The following is a 24,385-nucleotide window of genomic DNA, read 5'->3' on the forward strand; positions in this document are numbered from 1 at the left end:
TATTTCATATGCAATAAGAAAAGATCTATGAATCCATAAAATAAAAAAAAAATAGAATCTTTATGCGAAAACTATCAATAGTATCGTGGTATTAGTATGTTTCAAAGCCTTTTCCACGGGGTTGAAATAATACTAGATATACATCTGCAATATATCTCATCATATGCATCACATCACCGAATACAACAACGCAGCACCCGTAAAAATTTAAGTAATTGATACTGTATCACAAAATGCCTTTAGAAGTAGTCGAAAATAAATCGTATAAATATCAGTTTGTAATGATAACCTAGTCAATAACTTCAGCGAATCACCTTTTAATTTTCAACTCCTTCGTGGTTTGTAGGCTCTACAGTTTAACAAAAGAGGTCAATATACCTTGTCCGTTACAAAAAAATACAATTAGTATATTGAGCGCTGACAAAAAGGCTTGATAATTCAGAGCTGAGACATCATCTTCAACAGTGTGAGTAATCATCATCTATTGAAAAGAGTGTTAACGTGGAGTGAATAATACTGCTTGTGAAAAAAGGTTTATTTGGGGGTGCCAAATGCGGTTTTTAGTTATTATGCAGCTAGTTCATCTAGCTTCATTAATTAATGGGCAGTCACAAAACGTTGACACAGGTACCATATTAGGTTGTGCTCCTAAGGCAGATTCCTTAACAAAGGGTTTCTCTGTATCATATTATCATTATCCAATGACTGAAAATGCAACTGCACCAGGATGCTTCAACCTGAACAATATATTTGAAACTGATGGATACCAACACGGTGGTTATGAGACCATTGATGGTGGGTTAATTGGTACCAGTAGTGGAGTTACTAACTTGACATTTTCTTCTGACACCACATGTAGCAGTGGATGTTGCAAAGTTGGAACAGGTAAACTACCTCCGAACTACAATTATGAGCAACAACTAACTTTAAGTAACTTCTCGATGTTGATTACAGGTTATTTTCTAGCTTCCAAATCAGGTAGCTACGAATTCATTGTTGATGATGTTGATGACGTTACCTATCTTACTGTTGGTGCAGGTAAAGCGTTTGGATGTTGTGAGATCGGTAGCACTGTTTCAAATCCAAGCGGTTTTGACCTAACGTTAACTTATCCTGACAAAGAAAATACAGCTACCGCCAATTTGATAGGTGGATATTACTACCCGATTAGAGTTCTCTTTATTAATAGGCTAGATGTGGGTCGCTTGATAGTTTCTTTTAAGGATCCAGACGGTGTAACTCACAACACTTTTGATGATTATATCTTTATGGCGCCTGACGGGGCCGAATGTCCCGTTCCTGTGGTAACGACAACAGAGGCATGGACTTTTTCATCAACCAGTACTGAAACAACCATTACTACTGTTACAGGGAGTGATGGGATGCCAACTACTGAGAATTTGATCGTTATTAAAACACCTGAAGTCCATACAGCGACTACTGAGTTCACCCCATGGACCGGTAGTTTTACTACCACCCAATCGACTGAAATTTTAACAACCACAGGCTCTGATGGCAACCCAACTGTAGAAACTATATTTTACGTGAAAACTCCTGAAGCTGAAACTTCTACTACCGAATACACTCCCTGGACTGGAACCTTCACAAGTACTTCTACCGATCTTGTTACATTCACGGGACCTGATGGTAACCCCACAGTAGAAACCATTTTCCATGTTAAAACTCCAGAAGTTCAAACCGCTACAACCGAATACACACCATGGACTGGAACCATCACCACCACATCCACTGAAATTGTTACCACCATGGCATCTAACGGCATTCCAACGGTAAAGACCATTTTCCATGTTTCAACCCCAGAAATCGACAGCGTTACAACAGAATACACTCCATGGAATGGGACCTATACTACCACCCAGTCGACTGAGGTTTTTACAACCACTGGGTCTAATGGTATTCCGACCATTAAGACTATTTTCCACGTTGAAACGCCAGAAGTTTATTCCGCCACCACAGAATTCACACCATGGACTGGAACCTATACAACAACCCAGTCTACTGAATTTGTTATGATAACTGGTTCCAACGGTATTCCAACTGTGAAAACCATTTTCCACGTTGGAACTCCAGAAGCTCAAACTGCTACAACCGAATATACTCCATGGACTGAAACCTTCACGACCACCTCCACTGAAATTGTCACTACCACTGGATCTGATGGTAAGCCAACCATCGAGACTATATTCCATGTTAAAACCCCAGAAAACGGTTTAGTTACCACAGATTACACTCCTTGGACTGGTTCATACACGGCCACATCCACTGAAATTATCACTACCACCGGATCTGATGGTAAGCCAACAGTTGAAACATTCTTCCACGTCAAAACACCAGAACTTGGTTTAGCTACCACAGATTATACTCCATGGACCGGTACATACACGACCACATCCACTGAAATTGTCACTACCACCGGATCTGATGGTAAATCAACTATCGAGACTATTGTGCATATCAAGAACCCAGAGAATGGTTTAGCTACCACAGATTATACTCCTTGGACTGGTTCATACACGACCACCTCCACTGAAATTATCACTACCACCGGATCTGATGGTAAATCAACTATCGAGACTATTGTGCATATCAAGAACCCAGAGAATGGTTTAGCTACCACAGATTATACTCCTTGGACTGGTTCATATACAACCACATCCACTGAAATTGTCACTACCACCGGATCTGATGGTAAATCAACTATCGAGACTGTTTTCCATGTCAAGACCCCAGAGAATGGTTTAGTTACTACGGAGTACACTCCTTGGACTGGTTCATACACCACCACATCTACTGGTGTCATTACATTCACTGGATCTGATGGTAAGCCAACCGTTGAAACTATATTCCATGTTAAAACCCCAGAAAACGGTTTAGCTACCACAGATTATACTCCATGGACTGGAACCTTCACGACCACCTCCACTGAGATTATCACTACCACTGGATCTGATGGTAAGCCAACCATCGAGACTATATTCCATGTTAAAACGCCACAGAATGGTTTAGTTACTACGGAGTACACTCCTTGGACTGGTTCATACACCACCACATCCACTGATATCAGTACATTCACTGGATCTGATGGTAAGTCAACTGTTGAAACTATTTTCCACGTCAACACTCCATTGAACGAACCTCAAAATCCTATGACCGCAACTAATGAGTTCAAAACAACACCATCTACATCCCCTGCAAACAGTCCATCTATTGCAATTGTTTCGTCATCGGTATCCGAATCTTTCTCAATCAGAACTCTAGAATCAGCTTTTGAAGGCAAAGCTAACAAACTACCCGTTGCAAACTTGATAGCAATCCTATTAACGTTCTTGTGAATGTTTTTCCAAACATTAGTTGGTTGCTCTACTAATATAGAGTTGAGCACATTTTTTTAAGAAAACATGTGTGGATTTCAATTCCGCCTCTAGCACTTCCAAAATTTGTTATACCTGGATCTATGTGAACTGTTCGACTTTCTGTGAGTACTCCTCACAAGTGCAGAGTATCGTAATGATAACATGATATATTGTAGTTCGTTTTTTCTTATATATTATCATACATTGTTTTTTATAACCTTATAGTATATGTCCGTCTTTTATCAATATGGTACCTATAGAGATAAATAGCCAAAATGGAAAGTGAAACACTACTCACCGAGCAGCCATTGTTTCAGATACGTTGAATGCTGGAGAAAAGAAGGCGAATTTAGTGAAACACTATGGTGCCCTTCCACTACAATCAACCTCAATATATTGCTATTACTATTATTACTCTGCTCTAATCATTACCCGGACAAACACCTTTGCCGACCAACTCATTCCTCTTGTGGGGACCACAGCGGTCGTGCTGTCGACTATTTTCATGCACCTGCTTGCACCCTATTTAATCACTATCATATGGCACTTTTGAACTAATATCGGGATAATAGTGAATTGAATCAGTGTTTCCGTCATCAGATTCCAACTGTGGTCACGTGATCCATATTAGGCGACAGTGCACACAGCACCACAGATCCTTTTTCCTTTCCTTTAGTATGCCAGGCGTACCATTACCCGGATACTTATAAATATGAATTGAAAAGACGTAAGCACGTGATCTAAATATGACACCTATTCAAATATCACTGAACACGGCAAAATTCTTTTTTATTTTTTTTTTTGTTTGGTGAAAAAAAAAAAAGAATAAAAAGCAGTAAATTGCTTTTTCTCAAAAAAGCTTGAAAAATTTCAGCATCAATTTTTTTTTTCGAAAGCTCATCTCATCGACTTTTACCAATGGTAGTTATACTTATAGAGCGTAGTGATTGTTTGTTTTAACAACAGTTTTGATTTGTTGTTTTGAGCTGTACTTGGATAGGAGCTAGTTAGTTGTGTCTTGTGTTGTGCATTCTGTTGTTTTGAATCTTTCATTGAAGCAGAACAGGTTGTACTTTAGTCGAACACACTTGAGTATTATTGCAAAGATAAATTAGAATAGAAATAGAGATGGCATTCCAAGCAGGTTCTAGAGGTGGTTCCAGAGGTGGTTTCGGTGGCCGTGGTGGCTCCAGAGGTGGTTCCCGTGGTGGTTTCGGCGGTGGCCGTGGTGGTTCCCGTGGTGGCTTCGGTGGTGGCCGTGGTGGTGCCAGAGGTGGTTCCCGTGGTGGCCGTGGTGGTGCCAGAGGTGGTGCTAGAGGCGGTGCCCGTGGTGGTTCCCGTGGTGGTGCTAGAGGTGGTGCCCGTGGTGGTGCCAGAGGTGGTGCCAAGGTTGTCATTGAACCTCACAAGCACGCTGGTGTTTTCATTGCCAGAGGTAAGGAAGATCTTTTGGTCACCAAGAACATTGCCCCAGGTGAATCTGTGTACGGTGAAAAGAGAATTTCTGTTGAAGAACCATCTAAGGAAGAAGGTGTCCCACCAACCAAGGTTGAATACCGTGTGTGGAATCCTTTCAGATCTAAGTTGGCTGCTGGTATCATGGGTGGTTTGGACGAACTATTCATTGCTCCAGGTAAGAAGGTTCTATATCTAGGTGCTGCTTCCGGTACTTCTGTTTCCCACGTTTCTGATGTTGTCGGTCCAGAAGGTTTGGTTTACGCTGTTGAATTCTCCCACAGACCAGGTAGAGAATTGATCTCCATGGCCAAGAAGAGACCAAATGTTATTCCAATCATCGAAGATGCTAGACACCCACAAAAATACAGAATGCTTATCGGTATGGTCGATGCTGTCTTCGCAGATGTTGCCCAACCTGATCAAGCCCGTATTATCGCTTTGAACTCCCACATGTTCTTGAAGGACCAAGGTGGTGTTGTCATTTCTATCAAGGCTAACTGTATCGACTCTACTGTCGACGCTGAAACCGTTTTCGCTAGAGAAGTTCAAAAGTTGAGAGAAGAAAAGATCAAGCCTTTGGAACAATTGACCTTGGAACCTTACGAAAGAGACCATTGTATTGTTATCGGTAGATACATGAGAAGCGGATTATAAGGGTGGTGAAGAAATAATAATTCTTTTTTGTGATTATATATTCCTCATCCAAACAAAGAACGATCGCTCTTTTTTTTATTTTGAATATCAATAATGAAACTATTACTCTAACTATTAGTTGAAATTTGCATCTTGCCCATCATGAGATAGAGTCCCAAATAAAATTCACTCCCTCATTCAAGCAATAAAAAGACAACAATCAAACAACGCCGTTTTCACAATTAGCCGTATTAATACTAAAACTTTTTACCTTACTTTGTACATTTATTTTGTAGATATTACTATATATCAAATAACAACCATACGTTCTCGAATTCTGGACCTTGAATATGGACTCCTGTGCCACCAACTTTGCGCCCCCCACCCCGCGCTTCTTTCTTCACTTTCTCCCACCACTTCTTTCCCTCTCTTCTCTTTGTTTCTTTTGTACCTTTATTTCTTTACAAAACAAATGGAAACAAATTATTAATGTCTGCTATTTAAAAAGGTTTCTTTGCCTTGACAGAACAAAACTTCTAAAGGAAATAAGAAGAGCATAAGACGACAAAGAGGGTTTAGGATATCTGAAACGGTACCAGCTCACCGATAGAGTTCTATCTTTTTTTCTATTGGAATTATAGGTTAAATTTTTGGGCCCTTGTGATGGCAGAACAGGGGTGTTTGATAGAGATCGAGAGCGATCCAGAGCTTGATGCTCAAATAATACAAGAATATGCACCAACACGATTAGTACCTGACCGGCGATTAAATAGGCCGCGAGACAGCTTATCGAGGTTTGTTGCAGCCCCACGTGAGGCGACAAATGACAGTAATACTAATGCCATCAACAACGATAACAGTGGAAATAGGCAGACAGGCGAAACACAGAATGTTGAAGATGCGGATGAAGTGGAAATCACAGGAGAAGTTTCTCTGCGACCGGACGGACCGATAAATGATGAAGCAGAATATATTAATTTAGACAACTACCAGAATCATCCTAATGGAACCATAGTTGTAGACCATAGAGAAGGAGATGATGATTTGATGTTGATATCGGAACATATTACAGAGCCCAGGAGGCCCGTATACCTACAACTCCCGGCAGGACAAACACTGCAGGTAGATGCTTCATTTAATGAACTTCCGGTAGGTCGATCATTCCAAAACCAAACATATAACTCGTATTTGAATCCAAACAGACTGCGAAGACTGAGACGAAGTACTCAAAGTGCGACGGCTCTTTTCCTACCAGCCCAGAATGATAGCGATGATGATAGCGAAAACGATGCAGATTACATTCCACAAGACATAATAAACGATAGAAATCAAGCTAACATGCGAAGGCATCTGAGAGAACAGAGAGAAAGGCAAATGCGTATTGAGAGAATGCAAAGAGTGGCTGATGGGACAGTCGAGGCATTGCATCCCAACCTACGTACGCTATTTTACGAGTCACGAAACCTTTCTGAATTCAGGGAGGGTTTGGCGACGTTCAATTTTCCTCCTGCACGTCTGGAACAATTGATGGACCAGTATAGGGACTTTAGGGCCCGTGCAATGCAACACTGGGCTAATGGAAGACGCATGACAAGAAGTATGGCAAGTCCGAACAGAAGAAGTGCCAGAAGAAGAGGAATGGCCCAATACGGAGGCTTAAACGGTGACTCTCGGGACAGCAATCTATATCAAGAAATGCTATTCGGTCTTGAGGATGAAGATGAAAACTATTATAACAGTAGTCACGAAGACGGAACGAATTTCACCGGCGGGCCACAAGCATTGCAAAGAATCATCTCAAATACTGTCAACAGAAGGTTGGGAAATTTGCCATTCGGTCTCTATGAGGATGGAGATGATGCAGCTAACACCGAACTGATTATACGGATGATTCAAGAACGTGAGGAACGGGACGCAAGTTTAAGAACCAAGAAATTAAATGAAAACACGAAATCGCATCAGCAGAGGTACATTGATAAGGCAAACCAGTTACCAGAAGGATACTCCGCATCGTTCAGCACAACACCCATGATGAAAATGACTTTAGAGAAAGAGGGCAAAGAGGAGCAGGTTCTTGTTACAGATGATGTTGCGGCAAAGACGTATATCGATATTCCTGTGTGTGCGTTATGCGGCGTCGAGTTGGGTGTTGGAATCCCAGACGATTTCAAGGGCATCGCTGAAAGCGATAAGGGCGTTTCGTTTGAGGCCCTCCAGTCTCGCTACAAAATTCACTGTCCGTACCAAACCTTGGCTAGGCCAACACAAGTGGACAGGGATTTGTCTCGTAGAACGTATATTAGCTCGTGTGGTCACACTTTCTGCGGCCGCTGCCAAGTCCGGATCAAAAACGCAAGAGACATATCTGCCAAGGATAAGAATAAGATGAAATATACCAGAGGGCCATCCCATCCAGATAACTACGGTCCCAAGATCTGTCCTGCAGAAGGTTGCTGCAGCAAACTACGGAATAAAGGAATCATGCGCGAAGTCTACTTCTGAAAACTTACATAAACATTGCATACCATTCACACATGCATACATGCACATATATATATATATTATACCCGAATCCATACTGCAATGTGCTATTCAAGCTGCACCAAACTACGCGCTAATCATGCGTTGGTGTAACATTGATTAAATTTTTGTTTTTTCTTTTGGTGAGTTCGTTCATTATTGCAGCCAAGCCAAAAGCTTAAACCTTTCCAAAGGAATTTTGAAAACCTTTTTTATATAAGGGCTGCAATAAAATGCTGCCAAAATTAGTTAGTACCTTTAAAAGTTTCAACGTGACTTAGAAGCAGCCCAGCTCCTAGATCAATAACAGACTAATTATATATTCACTGGGTGTGACATGCGGAGCCATCTAGTGTTAGCAGTTGCTTTGTCATTAATAGTAACCGGATGCATTAATTCGATAGCGACGAAATTCCAAGACAACCAATGTGTCAGAAATTGTAACGGCGAAGGATCGCCAGTTTTGTTTGAACAGCCAGTGCTACAAACATTGCAAATGTTTGTTGGTGAAACCTCGTTGCTATTTGTGATGCTGTGGCAGAAATTTGGGGTTAAACGCGATGGCTATGAGTTGGTTTCCGGCAGTGATAACTCTAATAAGGTGAAGCTAACTACAAGACGCAGTTACGCGCTATCGTTGCCTGCTATCTGTGACATATGCGGGACTACATTGATGAACCTCGCGTTGACTATGATTCCTGTGTCGATCTACCAGATGACCAGAGGCGTTTTGATTCTATTTGTTGCATTGTTTAGCATTGTGTTTTTGAAGCACAAGATATCGAGATTCGAATGGTTGTCGCTATTCATCGTTGTGTTCGGAGTCTTCCTTGTTGGATACAGCGGTCAGACCGGAGTGACCATCGATGTTTCATTGATTACCGGCATTCTATTGATCGTTTTGGCACAGGTGTGCACAGCGTCACAATTTGTCATTGAAGAACACATAATGTCGAAATGGATCGTGACACCGTCGACTTTAGTTGCATACGAGGGTATGTACGGCGCTGGTATCACATTGGGTGCCATGTGTCTTGCGTCCATCACCGTGGTGCGTGGTCACCCTGACTCCTCCTTCAACATCGTCAGCTCATTGCACGACATGTTTGCAAACTCCAGCGTGCTATATTCATCAATCATTATCATGACTTCTATCGCATGTTTCAACTTTTTCGGCATCACACTAACAAACAGCATGAATGCGACTGTCAGAAGCACCATCGACACCTGCAGGACGCTACTGGTGTGGCTGGTCTCGCTTTCGCTCGGCTGGGAATCCTTCAAGTTCATTCAGTTCGTGGGTTTCGCGATGCTAGTCCTAGGCACGCTCTTGTTCAACGGTGCCATCACCGTCGACAAGAACAAGCTTCCAAAATGGCTCGCAAAGGACTATCCAGACGACCAAGACCACCGCATCATCAACGTCGTGGACGAGGAAGTCGAGCGTTTCTAGGAATCTCATCCATTCAATCAATCAATCAATCAATCAATACACTGTTTTATTTTTAGAGTTATAATTTGATTACATAAGTCCGTGTGGGTGGGTGGCTTGTTGTAAGCATATACATTATTTAATATTAATGGCCTCTCTCTCGGGCTCCTCAAACTTCAAATCAGAACAACATGTCCAGAGTACAGCACAAACACATACCCGCCAAGCACGCCGTCAAACAATCACCGTTGTTGTTCGTAGGGGCTGGCTGCTGCACGTAAATGGGCTGCTGCTGCTGTTGCCCATAATAGCCCTGCTGTTGTTGGCCTTGCTGGTAGTACTGCTGTTGTTGTGGTGGGTTCTGGTAGTGGTACTGAGGTGGAGCCTGCTGCTGGTACCCAGCATTTGGAGCATTAAAGAACCCCTTGTCATGGTCTCCAGCTCCTGCACCGCTAGCTGCGCCTGGTGGTGGAGGACCACTAGGACGGTTGTATGTTTGTTTAGAGTCACCTCCGTAGTATTCTGCTGCTGACATTGGCTCTTGCACTTCTTAGACACTACTAAATGTCTTGTTCACTATCTAAAGTACCCTTTAGTAACCTCGATGGCCCTCCAAAACTCTCTTTCCCACCTATAATATTCCAGATAAGTTCGAATAAACATAGCCAACAATATATAGAATTTCTAATCGATGTGGCTTAAAACATGGAAACCTTAAAAGTGAGAAATGGTGAAAACATGGAAACAGAGTAAATTTGGTGCGGTGTTTGGGTGTTTGGGTAAGGGAGGCATGGGAGATCCCCGATATTGGTACTGTTGTGGACCGGGGCAGTTGGGCCAAACGATGGTGGTGTTTCAGTGGTGTTTAGAGGGCCGACTTGCACTGTATCTATGTTGTGTTTACATCTCGAGAGGTTTTGTACTAAAAAATGTAAACAAACCGGTTTTAGAAGGTTTTAGAGTATTTAAAGTTTAGTTGGCATGGCATGGCATGGGCATTAATTGAATGGGAAAAAAGAGATATAGAGAGAAAGAGAGAAGAGGAATCGTGGTTGTGATTTGATCAGAGGTTTGTGTTTAGGTAGGGAATTGGTTGTAGATAAGTACAGGAAGCATATTTTGGACGGTGATGGATGAATATTCTGGGGTTTTGGAGCCTTTGGATACGAATTCGATGTGCCTTGGAGGAATAGGGTCGGTTGGGAGTCCATCGGTGTCGATTAAGAAGGAGAATACGCCGTTTGAGTTTCGTGGAGAGAATATTGAGACGTCGCATGTGCATACGCCGTTGAAATGGAGGACGCAGCGGGACGAGTTTGTGTTCAATAGCAATTCTACGCCAATAGGCAACGAATATGAGGGAAACGGTAATAGTGGTGCGAATAAGAGCTATTTTGGGAGCCATTTAGGACATAGGGGTAGGAAAAGTGGGCTAGGGCATGGGCATGGGCATGGGCATGGGCCAGGACAAGGACATCGTCGGCGTTTGAAGTTTTCTATGGCGGGGGCTGGACCCCATGCTGCCAAATCGTACCCTTCGCTGCAATCGCAAGTGTCGAAGTTGGATCTCTTGGATAACGACAAGCTTACTAGTTTTCCCATAGTGCCCCCACGGGAGCCAGTGTCGTCTAAGAACCAGAAACACCCCACGAATGAATATCAGATGAAAATCCACTCGACAGAAAGACGCATTAGTCTTAACCCAACGGTAACGGACACGCTGGACCCCAGTTTTGATCAAAACGAACTGTTCCTCATCGAGGACTACATTCCCAGGGACGTTGGGACAGGATCGTCTGAGGATGGAAGGATGAGCTGTAAACGGGTCTCGATCTCGGACTTGAAGTCAAAATACTACAAACGGAAACAGTTGGACGCCCTGCCGCTACGACTGAAAAAATCAAAGGCCCATCTGCCAAACGTTTCCGAATCCCACTGCCAGGATATCAATGTTTTGGGAAACATCATGCAGCCTAGCTTGCACATGCACCAGGAGCAGGACCAGTATCTTAACGAAATGGTACTGGCGTCGAACTTGAAGCACTGTGTGATCTGCGAGAAGCCGTTATACGAACTGAGCTCACATCTTCATGAGACAGGTAGAGAATATCAAGAAATCGTTTGTCTAGGATGTACGTCCAAGTACGAAGAAGCGGCTAGGCTCTTGGAGGATTACGAGTTCGAAACTACTCTCGACGAAACTTTTGATACAGGAAATACAGATTCCATGGATAGCATAGACTTCCGAGAACAACCAGAAGTGCTGGTGAATAATATACCTAGAAGCGAAAAGGCGGACCAATTCTCTTCTCAACTTATCAACACACTGCAACTAGTACAAAGAAATACCGAGAGCACTCTCAGCAGCTCGAAAACTTCTTTAAAAAGCGTAAGACCTTTTGTCGATATCAGTACTAAGATATGGTATCACGAGGCTAAGAGAAAATTAAGGTGGAGATGGAGAGTTTCGGGACTACTTCCTAAATTTCTGACAGAATCATTCAAAAGTACACATAGCAAAACTAGCAGCTCCTAATTTATTAGGAGGTCTACTTTAGATGTCATAATCTCCTATTTTTTTTTCTTTGTTGGTTTTGTTGGTTTTGTTGTTTTTGTTTACAAACACTGAAAGGTCATAAATATATAGACTAAAGTCAGTTTTAGGAACAGAATATATATATATACATACACACACACACACACACAAACATACATGCATACGTAAATTTATCAATTGTTTCATCACCTTTTGAATAACTCCAAATAGATCTTGAGCACGAAATACGGGATCGCCCTGTAGATGACCCACACGCAAATCAAGGCACCCATATATACAGATGTGTTCACGTGGAGGCCAAAGTTTTCGATTACGTCTTTTCCGTTAGAGAATATGCACGACCCATCGGGGTTTCTGCCTCCATCTCTACAATTGAATTTCAGGTGATCTGGGAAGGCATAATTTATTAATATCATACTGGTATAATGTACTGGGCTGGTATAATTTAACCCCTTCCAAAACTTGGGCATTTGCAATGACAATATACCACTCATAATGGAACTTATCGACAAAATGATAGAAACAACGTTAACAACGAAGCCTGGTCTGTCGAAAAGGGTATTCACAACAATTCCCCATGCTTCACCACATGTAGTCACCACAAATGAGCAATACATAGATATGAAAAGCATTTCAGCAGTTCTTGGGAGGCCCGTTCCCATTACAGTCAATGCAGAAAATATTAAGGCTGACGCTATTGCCATAGGGAATTCCAATGTCATGTAAGCAGACAAAAATGGGCCAATTCCATATACATTATCATGATATTCCTGGTAAAAGTTATCTCTCTCCGCTGGATAAACAGCAAGATTCACTAGCATCCCACAGAAGTACAATGAGGTGAACTGTTGGGTTAGTCCTAACCTATCTGTCACACCAGTATAGTTGTTTTTCAAAGGAGCAAAATATATGGTTAAGATCGCCGCCATGCCAGGGACTTGAGCCAAACGTGCGAAACAAGAGTCTAAATTTCGGGTTATTACTTTAAATTGCCGGGATAAACATACCCTGTATGCTACAATAGAAGATGCATGATGTCTTATGTGTTGGGAAAATAGTTCCAAGAACTCGTGGTGTGTGATTGTGGGGCTGGTATTTTTAACTGCTGCTGAATTTATCATACTCCAATTCTCCAAAAGTGCGTTAACCCTCTCCTTAGAAGTCGCTTCGTTTATATCGTTTTGAATATTCACAGAAATGACGTCTAACAAATAATCCGCAATGTTAGTTAAGGGAGGGCACGTAAACCCTCGACCTTTGAAGTACTCTACCATAGCCAATGGTTCCCCATTATAGGCAACACGCCCGCCCTTGGCTAAAAGTAAAACGTTTCCAAAATCAGCAAACAATTCTGCTCTTGGCTGATGAATGGTCAAGATAATCGTCTTACCTTGATTACAGAGCTTTTTCAATAGTTCAATTATCGTTGAAGAAGTGAAACTATCCAATCCTGATGTTGGTTCATCAAGCAAAAGTATAGAAGGATTCGTTAACAATTGAATACCAATTGAGACACGTCTTTTCTCTCCACCACTAATACCCTTGATTAATTCATTTCCAACTAGGTTATTTGCACAATTTCTCAAACCAAGATCATTAATCAATGTGTTTACTCTATCTTCTACCAAATCTTCTTTAAAGTGGGAAAGTCTTAAAAGTGCCGCATATTTTAAGGTTTCGTAAACAGTCAAGTTTGGGAGCAAGTGGCTATCATCTTGTGACACATAGCTGCAGATACTTTTGAACATGTTTTGTGTCACTGGCCGACCATTGAATAAGATTTTCCCATCCTTCTTGAACTTAGTGAATACATTCGAGTATACCCTATCTGATATGAGGTTTAGCAAAGAAGTTTTGCCAGATCCTGATGGGCCCATTACCGCATTAATAGTATTTGGTTTGAAATCAGCATTCACATAACATAGGATATCCTTGTGCACATGTGTTGTCAACTTTTTATCTTTCAGTTGAAATAGCTTAATTTGCTCTACCGAGAGTGATATGTCTTGTAAAGTGATCGATATCTCAGAATGATCCGAATTAGTAAGAGGCAAAGATTTTTCTTCCAGCTCAATAGAATCTTCAGAAAGATCTGTACTCTCTTTATCTGATTCGTCTTCCTCTGATTTGTTGCTTCTAGTAACTTGTTTGGCCAACGTGACGTCTACTGTTTTGAAGTGGAAAAATGCAAGTCCTACTACATAAAACCCAATCGCCCAACAGAATACTATTATAGTTGGGACGCTGATCCAGTTTTTTGGTATACCAAATGTATCGATGTACTCATTACCCACACACTTTTTTACCCCGGCGCTTATCTGGCAGCCAAAATCTGAGAATGTATTGGACATTAAAGCAGAGAAGGTGTAAAACAAATAAGCAATATACTTGGTCCACCTAACATATACAGGCATCTTTTTTGCATTAACAAAAAAACCACATGCCATTGACTGTAGTGTGAATGTTAAATTTCCCACAAGACCAGCTTTGGAAAAGTCCCTTGATATGGCAACGGCCATATATGCAACGGAAACAGATGTTTGATGGCTTACAAGTGTTAATCCATAATATGTAAAGAATTTTTTTGCATCTGCCTGCAACCCGAACATGAAATATGTTATAGTAGCAAATATTAGTGGGATAAGAATATCCTCGTGAATTAGATTTGAAAGTCTTCTAGCCATAAGGAAAGAGAAAGCTGAAACACAGCCTTCTGCTCGTTCCCTATCATACACTTTGACATCAATTTCAGATAGTCTGTATGTTTCAAGTAAAAGAAGCAAATAACCTTGAATTGAACCGACAATGTAGAGAGCGCCTGCTATTGACCTTAGTCCAAGTTGAGAATTCATATCAGGCTTGTAAAATACCCATCCAACCACAACACCAACTATTACAGGCTCAAGTTGGACTGCAATCAAAGTCATCTTATCTCTACTATTCAAAAGCAGGTTACGCTTTGTTAGAACCCATATTTGTTGCCAGGTTGAAACAGATGGAGGGGTAGGGTCGACGTTTAAAACCGTTATATCTTTTTCTGAGTCATTTGTTAATACTTCCGAGGATTTTTTCTGCCATTCAGTGGCGAATGAACTCCATCGTTTCTCTGAATTTTGCAGTGACTGTGATGATCGGTTGTCGATGCTGCATATATCTATAAAGTAGTCCGCAGGGTTGCATTGTTCAGGCACATCATAGCCCAATGATGAAAAATAATCTATCATCTCAGGTACAGGACCGCAATACATTGGAAACCCTTTTGATAACAAGCACACTTGATCTAATGCAAATAGAATGTCTGATCTTGGTTGGTGGATACTCATAATGATTGTTCTCCCACCATTATTACAAAGTTTCTTTAAAGTTTTGATTAATAAATATGCTGAGTAGGAATCAAGACCGGTAGTAGGTTCATCTAAAAATAACACAGATGGATTGGCAATCATTTGCACTGCTATACTTAATCGTCTCTTTTCACCTCCAGATAAACCTTTGTGATGCGCATCACCAACATGAGTATCAGCACAATCTCTTAAACCCAATTCAGCAATCAATTCTTCAACTAACACGTATCTCTCTTGCTTGGTCAGCTGTAATTTTAAGTCTGCTGCAATTCTTAGTGTCTCCCTACATGTTAGGTTAGCTGCTAAAGCATCGTGTTGGGTCAGATAAGCAACAATTATTTCACTGGAATCATCGGATTTAATACTGTCCTTACTACTAGTAAAGAGAACTGTACCATCATAAGTTATACTTGAGTTCGTCTTACCAGCTAACACGTTAAGCATGGTAGTTTTCCCCGAACCAGATCCACCTATAATTGCCATTAGTTTCCCGCTATCTAGCGAAAACGAAACGTTGTTCACAATTGTTGCATTCTTCGCATGTATATTCAACTCTTTGACGTTAAGTGAGACCCGCGTTGGAGCAACAAAAGACAAATCATTCTCAAACATTGGCAAAATTGATGTATATTACTAGAAAATGTAACTAGACATATCTAGATGCACTCTAGTCACTTCTCTCTTTCAGTGTTTCACTTCCCTTGTTTTCTGCATAGTAGTTTCTTAAAATCATTAAAGCATCTAAAGCTGTGAACAATTTTAAACAAGACAATCGATAAACTCACCACGATTAAAAGAAGTAGATCTGGAGGGGAAAAAACAGCAGCTACAGTATTTGCAAAGACTAGTCATATATAACTTAATTGCTAGAGATGGATACGTTGTTCAGTTCTACCAAGACCAACCCAAGAGGCATTCCAGAGGCGCCATTTGTGGAGAAAGTCGAACAATATGTGAAGAACCCAGAAGACTTTGATATGTGCTTCAGCAAATTCCAGGAGCATCTATCCAAGTATAAGTATATGCAAGAATCGAAACTTGCTACTATCAAACAACTAAAAGGGAAGATTCCAGACATTGAAAACACACTTAATATGTGCCAATTGTTGAAGGAAAAGAGAGAGGCTGTTCCAGACGAGGATGAAGATGAAGATGAAGAGGAAGGGTTATTGATAAACTACCAATTGAACGACACTTTATTTAGTAAAGCATCTGTTGATCCTAAGGATCCAAACTTAAAGGTGGGATTGTGGCTTGGTGCAGATGTGATGCTTGAATACCCTTTAGATGAAGCTATTGAATTATTGAATCAAAAACTAGCAGATGCTAAGCAAAATCTTGATGTTTCACAGCAAGACGTTGAGTTCTTAAGAGAAAATATTACTACTATGGAGGTTAACTGTGCAAGATTATACAACTGGGATGTTCAAAGGAGGCAAATGCAGAAGAAAGAGGGTGCAGGTAGCGCTGCATAAAATGTTGTAACGTAATTGCGTCCTATATGTATAGTATATAGAGAAATACAAACATGTATTGTTTATCTACGGAACGTATCTAAAAACCGTACCCGCATATTTCTTTGAGGTTCATCTTGTGGTTCTTCTGCCTCCTCTTCGGTGGCATCGTCCCACGTCATATTATTATTTAAAGTCGCAGTTGCTCTATTCAATGTGCTTGGACTTCTACACCAACTATCTTTGAAGGGTGCCACCTGAAAAGAGTCCATTCCTGGTAAGAGACCATTGTCAATTAGTATTCCACAAATCCAACTCACAAACCCAGTTACTAAGCCAGTAAATCCTTGATTTATCATGGCAAGAAACAAGAGTGCGTTGACGTAAAACTGATCTGTCAATTTCCACTTAATAACGTTAGAATTTGTTAAGAAAGGCTGGTTGAGTATAATCTTGAATTCATACAACCTTGGAGTATATTGTTTGTAGAAGTGTGCTAGGCATAAAAGAATCGGAAGTGGGCCATTCGTATATTCGTTCCACCATACGCCAGGTAATAGTGTATTTAATACGTTCGAAAGGAGGAAAATTGCAATGCTCGTGTAGATCCAAGATAGAATTATCATATTAAAGTACTTCCTGGATCCAAAAAGCCTCTCCAATGACCTATATTGGTACCATATCAAAGTCATAATAGCAACATCGCTTTCATTCAAACTACCAATCTGAAAGGTAACAAATCTCCAGAGTTGTTTGAAATCAGTTATAAATGGTTTGTACTGTAATAGAAATAGATATTTCATGTTGAATAGGGATGCAATCAATGCTATACCAACGCACCATATCATCATAAGTTTAGTAATTGGAAAAAGTACCAACCCAGTTGGTATTTCAACACCCACATTGTTAGATGACGACATTATTGGATCCCTGAGTGTATGATATTTTATATATACTGGAGCATATACTTTTGTCTGTAACTCCTGGTATTTTAGGCGTATTGGAATCTCTAAGTCTTTATCCCTTTTTCGCCCTGTTACTTACGGGCGGTTCATAGCTTGCAATTCTTTTAAAGGATAAATCATCAAACTTAACAAAGACTTTATATATTTAAGTAATGTTAAGAAAGTCTAAATAAAAAAAAAGGGAAGAAGGCATCTGAACATCAACGTACGCTATCGGGCAGCTCAAAATAAATATGGATGATATAGAATCAATAAGGTATTTGATCACCGCACTAAAAAATCCTTCGAATGAAAATAATGCCACTGCTGAGTCGCAGATACTTAATAATATAGTGTATTTCACTCCACGGCTTCGAGATGTACAGGTAGTCTCTCAATTGATACAAGTATTTTTTCAATGGAAACCCAGGTGGCTAACCATTTGGGATATCTTTAAGGCGTCGTCGAGTATCATGCAATGGAAACTTGAGATTTCGGAACCTCAAATTAACATCCACACTTTTGTTTCGCTTTGGAAGCAAGAAATTGGGTCATATCGTGCCCTAAACTGTTTCCAAATCTCCATTGTGGCAGGTCTTGTCAGTAGTCACTCACAACTCAACACTTTGCAAAAACAATTGTACATTGATGACTCTGGTATAGCAGAAAAGGAATTGCACGACTTAAAATACCGTCATTTTCTTCCGTACTGGAAACAACAACTTATCATAGCTAGGGGCAATCCGCACCAAACTGATGATTTGTGTGTATTGTACTCAATGATACATTCTAAGTTGGACAATGACTTACCGCATGATATTATATTCAGCAATTTATTCGATATTCTCGTTGATTATATTAAAAATGCAAATATGGAATACTCCGGCAGAAATGCTTTTGCTTATCAGCATATCAACCTTCTTTGTAAGACGTGTGCTGATAGCATACCACATTTACACAATCATTCTGAACTTTTGATGGGTAAAATGATAACTTTACATGATATTACTAAGAAACTAACAGCTAAGGCATCTCTTTCAAAAAAGGGAAATTACACTGCGAAGTACTACACTAACTGCTTATTCATAGTAGTTCTACTTTTATCTGGTTACAGACCAGACCCTTCAAATGTTTCCATAATGACATTTACGTTGTATTACATTAGTTTTATTCTGCAAGATTTTGGTTTGGATGGGTTTTCTGCATACCAAAGCTTAATACATTCTCTATGCAATGTAACGTCTCAGGATCTGAAGATTTTTGACTCTATTCTTACAGGTATGGTGTCCCAAGTTTCTTTTGACATGGAGAACAAAGTTTACCATTCTATGATGCTGTTCATTTTAGAATACCTTCAATTAAACATGTCGTTATTAGAAATTCCAGATGCACAATATTTGACCGAACGTATTGAGCCTCTTATTGGTCCGCTTCTTTCTTCCACAGATATAAAACTCAGGGAAAGCGCTCATTTGGTATGGTTGGAGCTTTATAACAATGATTCGTGGAAACCTGACATAGTAGAATTCAAATTGAAACGAATCAGAGTGTACTTGAGAGACTGCTTTCAAGGATGCCAGAAATCTTTCATGACTAAGGAACAATTATTACTTGTATGGAAAAGCATGCTACCCATAATCAGGCATCTTTCCAATTATGACATTAATTTAGTAAGAGACCTAATTCACAGCACTTATCTCAATATAATTAATAGTGAAAATTTAGAAATGAAATCCATTGGTATCGAATGTCTAGTTGAACAGTTGTACAATGTACCTGAGAAATACTTGTGGGACTGGTTAAACACATGCAAGCAACTAATTGAAGGACAACCACCTGTCATGCGTGATATACTGTTCACTAAGCTTTGGGAGTTTGTGTCACATGCGCATAATGAATTGGCAATCAGATGGTGGTATGATGCCGTTGTTCCCACTTTATCACGTTTTTAATATTATCTATTTTATAAACCAAATAAATGACTATTGAGAACAAACTGAATATACTACACGTTTCTATTTAAAGCTTTTCAATGGATCAGATTTGCCCTTCTTTTGGAAATTTCCTCTTCTCTTGCCTACTTTCCCATGTTTTCTACTAGAGTTTTTGTGGAAAGGTACGAAACCTATCTTCTGTTTATCTTGTCTGGCATTCTCTGGTAATAGATAGTCTGGGACCCTCTTTAGATGCTGTTGAACACGAGCTGGATGCAATTCTTTGTCATGTCTTAAACTCTCCAAATCATGTGGGTTTTCTTCGAAATGTCTTTTTAGCTTTTCACTGGCCAATAATTCTTGTTTCAACTCCTTTATTCTTGCTTCTCTTATAGCCACTTGGGTAACAGCACGGAAACCATCTTCCATTCTATAACGGAAGCCTTCTACTTGTTTAATATCAAACCTATAAGGTTGTAGTTCAAACCCTAATTTGGCTTGTTGTTTGATAATTCTACTTAGGATCTTTTCATCCTTCTTCGCACTCTTTACCATAGATGGTTTATGTTTACCATATTCCTTCAAAGGAACGACAAAAGATATGGAAATACCAGACTTTCCTGCACGGGCTGTTCTACCAATTCTATGAACATATGATTTAGCGGTAGTAGGTAAGTCGAAATTTAGGACGCAGGCAACATTCTTAAAGTCGACACCACGGGACACACCGTATTCTTTGTCCTTCTCTACATTTAGCTTTTGTTTCTTTTGTTTTTTGGAGCCTTCCGTAGAAGTAGCTGTTTTCTCTTCATTTGTATTTTCTTCTGATGCATCATCAACCTCTAAGTCTTCATCCTCTTCTTTGATATATTCAGTGTCATCTGTGGCGATTAATAACTGATAGACATTCTTGTTGAATTCTTCTACTATGTGTTGTCTCGAATTGGCTGGTAACTCACTGTTTAAGATACATGATTTGATACCAAATTGCTCCAACACTAGTTTTAACCTATATCCTCTGTCGATATTGTTGACAAAGATTAAAGTTTTACCTTTGATAAGACCCAACTTGAAGATAACATAGCATAGTAAAAACTTATCAAATTCACCAACTTTGACATAATATTGAATTAGCTTGGTCTGATCTTTACTAATTTCATCATCATTTAGCTTCAAAATAGCTGGCGAACGGCAAAATTGTTTTTTCAATTCTTCGATATCATCATTTAGAGTTGCACTCATTAAGAAAGTTTGTAAACTCTTTCTTAATGGCAAACGTTCTGAAATTTTAGTTAAATCCTCTTGGTATCCAAAGGTGAGTACCAAATCGACTTCATCGATCACTAAGAATTTTAAATTATCAATATTAACGTCCTGATTGTCTAATAAATCGACGAGTTTTGCTGGGGTAGCTATTAAGATCTCTGGGTTTTCAGTGAGTAATGATTTCAATAAGTTTCCTGATAGATTACCTGAAGATAAATTTAGACATTTAATTTCTTGCGAGCAAAATACAATGAGTTTTTCCACCACTTCCAAAACTTGTTGCGCAAGTTCCCTAGTTGGCACTAAGATTACTCCTAACGTTGCACCTTCTTCGTTGTCTTCAGTCTTCTTATAGTCCAATATAGTTTGAATAACTGGGATTAGATAAGCTAAGGTCTTACCAGAACCTGTACTGGCTTTTGCTATGATATCTCTCTTTTCTTGGATTGCTAGAGGAATGGCACTAGATTGGATTAAAGTTGGGTGCTTGAATCCGATACTGCGTATTGCTTGAAGCAATCTCGAATCCAAATGAAAAGTATCGAAAGATGTGGAATCATCGATATATCCCTGTTGTGCACTTGTTTGAGACATTATGATACTGCTGTTTGTAGAGCTTCAGATTTCAAGTACAATGCAGTTATAATTCTAATGGGTAACAGATACTTCAAGTTTTTCAAAGCTCAATAGTGGCGTCGTTCAAGGTATTCTAATGAGGTGGGATGCGATGAGATGAGATGAGATGAGATGAGATGGGCTTCCCAAAAATTTTCTTGTGCATAAAAAGAAATTAGAGTATTTTTATATCACGTGATTTTTAATTTAGCCACTTCATTCTTCCTTTATATAGTAAACGGTTGATTGTTTGTTTGAATGGAATGTCATTTAGTAATGTGTACCGTGAGTAGTGGGATATTTATATCAACGTCTTGATCAAGACTCTTTCCTTAATCAATCCTATATAAAGCCATAAACATACCTAAAAATTGTCTTATTTAGAATTGAAAGATCTCTTTGAGTTTACAATATCAATCTAAAATATTACGGTAAAAAAGTGTGATTACTATGAGTATGCAATTAAAAATAAAAGTTATCAACTATAAATAATAATAATAATTAGCACAATGGAGCTACTAGATCTGTCCCAATTTTTAGTAGACTCTCTATTCTTCCCTTCAATGGATTTGAGTTGCATTCTTCAACTACCATTTTAGAGAAGTTTATTATCGCACTGATTTTACCCAAGTCGATGGTCCCCTTTATTTCTGCTTTGGAGTCTTCTTCGTTTAGTTGCAACGAGAAACTTTCACCAAATTGCTCCTTGAAAATTCTAGAAATCTTTTTAATCTTAGAAGTATGATCATCGTGTCCGTGATGATGGTTTGAAGCATGTGAACTCATTTTAACACTGGCTGGCGCACTTTCTACACTGAGGAGAATTGCCATAACACTATCTGCTACAGCATCACTTATAACATTTTGAGTCCACTGTAGTGTGGCAACATGGTCTGTTATATTGAGTATCACGTCCCCCATAATTCTGAGCTCTAATTCGCCCTTCTTTATTTTCCTTGTTTTGAACTCTGGATTTACATTTTTTAGTGATACATTTTCTTCGTCGATATAAACCTCAATATCTCCAAACATTTGGCATAAATGCCAATAAACTAGCTCGTTTTTACAGTCCAAATGGACTGTCTGTCTTTCTGTCAAAACTGTAGTTGATAATTGCTGATAATGTTCTCTTAGATCTGAGAGTGAAACTAAATTTAGGTCAAAGTTCTTCTCATCCGAAACCAATATACCTGATACAATTCTCTCACTTTCTTCTTTAGATGCATCTAGTTTTTGCTCTTGTTTTTGCTCTTGTCCTTCGGCTTCTTCTTCAGTCTTAATCTCTGTGATCTTTGTTTCTTGCTTCAACTTGTTTTCTACAAATTCATCTAGATCATCTACTATCATCCCGATGGCCTTAGCAACTTTAATGTCCTTGAATTCGATGTCCACGAATACACAGTTTCTTGGGTTGTAAACATGAACCTCATTTTCAGTACCTTTTAACGAACTGAAATTCGACAATAATGCTGATTTTAGACGACCCATTGGGTTTGATTCACCGTGTACCAAAATGATATTACTAGCCCCTATCAATTCAATAAACTCTAGATTCTCTCTGAAGTCCACATGAGCTGCAAATGTAATTTCATCAACCTGACAACGTCTAGGGATAGTCATATCAGGGTTGTAAGCTGAAGGAATTGAATCTGGTTCTAATAGAAGATATTTTGCCATAGTTCCTTCAACGGAATAACCAGTGATTAAGACTAAATTCTTTTCATCCGGACACCACTTCTCCAAAATATCCCTAGAGAGACCATTTTGAAGCATACCCGGTGATGCTAGCATAACACTTGGTCCAAAATCCTGGAATTCATCTAGGTTTTTCAAGTATGCTATGTTTTTGAATATGAATGGATTTGTTTGAGAATCTTTAAACTTTTTGCGGATGTCATCGTTCATCATGTTAACATATGTTTGAAACACACTCATACATTTCTTAGCAAGGTTAGAGGCATAAAAAATGGGAACCTGACCGTTGCCAAGTTCCTCCTTATGAGTTTGCCAATATTCGTCTAATATAAGCATGATTTCCTGGGCTCTTCCCAAAGCAAAAACTGGCAAAAGAACACGACCACCTTTCGCAACAACACTGTGAATCAATTGGGTTAGTTTCCTTTCTCTATTTTGTCTAGGTTCATGCGTGGCTGTACCGAACGTACTTTCTACTATCATGACATCTGACGGTTGCGGTGGCACTTCTGCAGAGTTCAAATGACGATCGACCTCTCTCGAATAATCACCAGTAAATAGAACGCGCACACCAGCAATTTCAATCTGGAACATTGCTGCACCAAGAACATGACCCGCATGGAACGCTGTGAACTTAATACCATTAACTTCAATCGTTGAGTGATAATCAATCGTTTCAATTCTGTCGAACGATTCTGCCAAGTCTTCGTCAGAGTAAAGGTTGTCGTTCTTTGAATCAGAGCCTAGACTGTCCCCTATACTGGTAACCTTAACAAAATCATTCAAAAGCCACCTATAAATGGCCTTTGTAGGGTGAGTCATAAAAACTCTCCCATTGAAGTTCGTACGCTGCATAACGTATGGTAACGATGCTGCATGGTCAAGATGGAAATGAGAAATTAGTAGTAGATCAACCGTCGAAAGATCAAACTCATCGTAGAAAGGTAGCGACGCTATTCCTTGGTGAGCAGGATGGATACCTGCATCTAACATGATGGTTTTCCCTTTATATTGAAGGATATGGCATGATCTGCCCACCTCATTTGACCCTCCTAACGAGAAGAAGCGAAGAGAGTCTTTGTTTGGGAATTCATTCTCAAGTTGTGTCATGATCTACAAGAGAAAAAGAGAGCCTGGTGCCCAAATTTAAACAATAGAG

At 39.7% G+C, this 24,385-nt stretch overlaps 11 protein-coding genes across 11 annotated transcripts; 6 read left to right on the forward strand and 5 right to left on the reverse strand.

Annotated features, from left to right (window-relative positions):
• Positions 1-569: 569 nt before the first annotated feature.
• Positions 570-3,353, forward strand: FLO5 (flocculin FLO5; the record flags this gene model as incomplete). The annotated part of the gene is made up of 1 exon (XM_022818829.1): positions 570-3,353. The coding sequence occupies one exon, from the start codon at positions 570-572 to the stop codon at positions 3,351-3,353; it is 2,784 nt and encodes a 927-aa protein (XP_022673732.1).
• Positions 3,354-4,502: 1,149 nt separating this feature from the next.
• Positions 4,503-5,486, forward strand: NOP1 (rRNA methyltransferase NOP1; the record flags this gene model as incomplete). The annotated part of the gene is made up of 1 exon (XM_022818840.1): positions 4,503-5,486. The coding sequence occupies one exon, from the start codon at positions 4,503-4,505 to the stop codon at positions 5,484-5,486; it is 984 nt and encodes a 327-aa protein (XP_022673733.1).
• A 642-nt stretch (positions 5,487-6,128) lies between these two features.
• Positions 6,129-7,967, forward strand: SLX5 (SUMO-targeted ubiquitin ligase complex subunit SLX5; the record flags this gene model as incomplete). The annotated part of the gene is made up of 1 exon (XM_022818851.1): positions 6,129-7,967. The coding sequence occupies one exon, from the start codon at positions 6,129-6,131 to the stop codon at positions 7,965-7,967; it is 1,839 nt and encodes a 612-aa protein (XP_022673734.1).
• A 355-nt stretch (positions 7,968-8,322) lies between these two features.
• KLMA_10202 (uncharacterized protein C12G12.12) lies at positions 8,323-9,438 on the forward strand (the record flags this gene model as incomplete). Its single annotated transcript, XM_022818862.1, has 1 exon — positions 8,323-9,438. One exon carries the CDS (start codon positions 8,323-8,325, stop codon positions 9,436-9,438), a length of 1,116 nt encoding a protein of 371 aa, XP_022673735.1.
• A 160-nt stretch (positions 9,439-9,598) lies between these two features.
• Positions 9,599-9,952, reverse strand: KLMA_10203 (uncharacterized protein; the record flags this gene model as incomplete). The annotated part of the gene is made up of 1 exon (XM_022818873.1): positions 9,599-9,952. The coding sequence occupies one exon, from the start codon at positions 9,950-9,952 to the stop codon at positions 9,599-9,601; it is 354 nt and encodes a 117-aa protein (XP_022673736.1).
• A 2,207-nt stretch (positions 9,953-12,159) lies between these two features.
• On the reverse strand, positions 12,160-15,930 carry KLMA_10204 (uncharacterized protein; the record flags this gene model as incomplete). Its single annotated transcript, XM_022818884.1, has 1 exon — positions 12,160-15,930. One exon carries the CDS (start codon positions 15,928-15,930, stop codon positions 12,160-12,162), a length of 3,771 nt encoding a protein of 1,256 aa, XP_022673737.1.
• Positions 15,931-16,190: 260 nt separating this feature from the next.
• Positions 16,191-16,793, forward strand: PAC10 (tubulin-binding prefolding complex subunit PAC10; the record flags this gene model as incomplete). The annotated part of the gene is made up of 1 exon (XM_022818895.1): positions 16,191-16,793. One exon carries the CDS (start codon positions 16,191-16,193, stop codon positions 16,791-16,793), a length of 603 nt encoding a protein of 200 aa, XP_022673738.1.
• Positions 16,794-16,855: 62 nt separating this feature from the next.
• DSC2 (Dsc2p) lies at positions 16,856-17,692 on the reverse strand (the record flags this gene model as incomplete). Its single annotated transcript, XM_022818906.1, has 1 exon — positions 16,856-17,692. The coding sequence occupies one exon, from the start codon at positions 17,690-17,692 to the stop codon at positions 16,856-16,858; it is 837 nt and encodes a 278-aa protein (XP_022673739.1).
• A 278-nt stretch (positions 17,693-17,970) lies between these two features.
• Positions 17,971-19,668, forward strand: PEX8 (Pex8p; the record flags this gene model as incomplete). Its single annotated transcript, XM_022818919.1, has 1 exon — positions 17,971-19,668. The coding sequence occupies one exon, from the start codon at positions 17,971-17,973 to the stop codon at positions 19,666-19,668; it is 1,698 nt and encodes a 565-aa protein (XP_022673740.1).
• A 63-nt stretch (positions 19,669-19,731) lies between these two features.
• On the reverse strand, positions 19,732-21,510 carry DBP9 (ATP-dependent DNA/RNA helicase; the record flags this gene model as incomplete). Its single annotated transcript, XM_022818930.1, has 1 exon — positions 19,732-21,510. One exon carries the CDS (start codon positions 21,508-21,510, stop codon positions 19,732-19,734), a length of 1,779 nt encoding a protein of 592 aa, XP_022673741.1.
• A 522-nt stretch (positions 21,511-22,032) lies between these two features.
• Positions 22,033-24,336, reverse strand: YSH1 (cleavage polyadenylation factor subunit YSH1; the record flags this gene model as incomplete). The annotated part of the gene is made up of 1 exon (XM_022818941.1): positions 22,033-24,336. The coding sequence occupies one exon, from the start codon at positions 24,334-24,336 to the stop codon at positions 22,033-22,035; it is 2,304 nt and encodes a 767-aa protein (XP_022673742.1).
• Between the last annotated feature and the right edge of the window lie 49 nt (positions 24,337-24,385).

Source organism: Kluyveromyces marxianus, chromosome 1 (assembly GCF_001417885.1).
Source record: "Kluyveromyces marxianus DMKU3-1042 DNA, complete genome, chromosome 1".
Taxonomy (NCBI): Eukaryota; Fungi; Ascomycota; class Saccharomycetes; order Saccharomycetales; family Saccharomycetaceae; genus Kluyveromyces; species Kluyveromyces marxianus.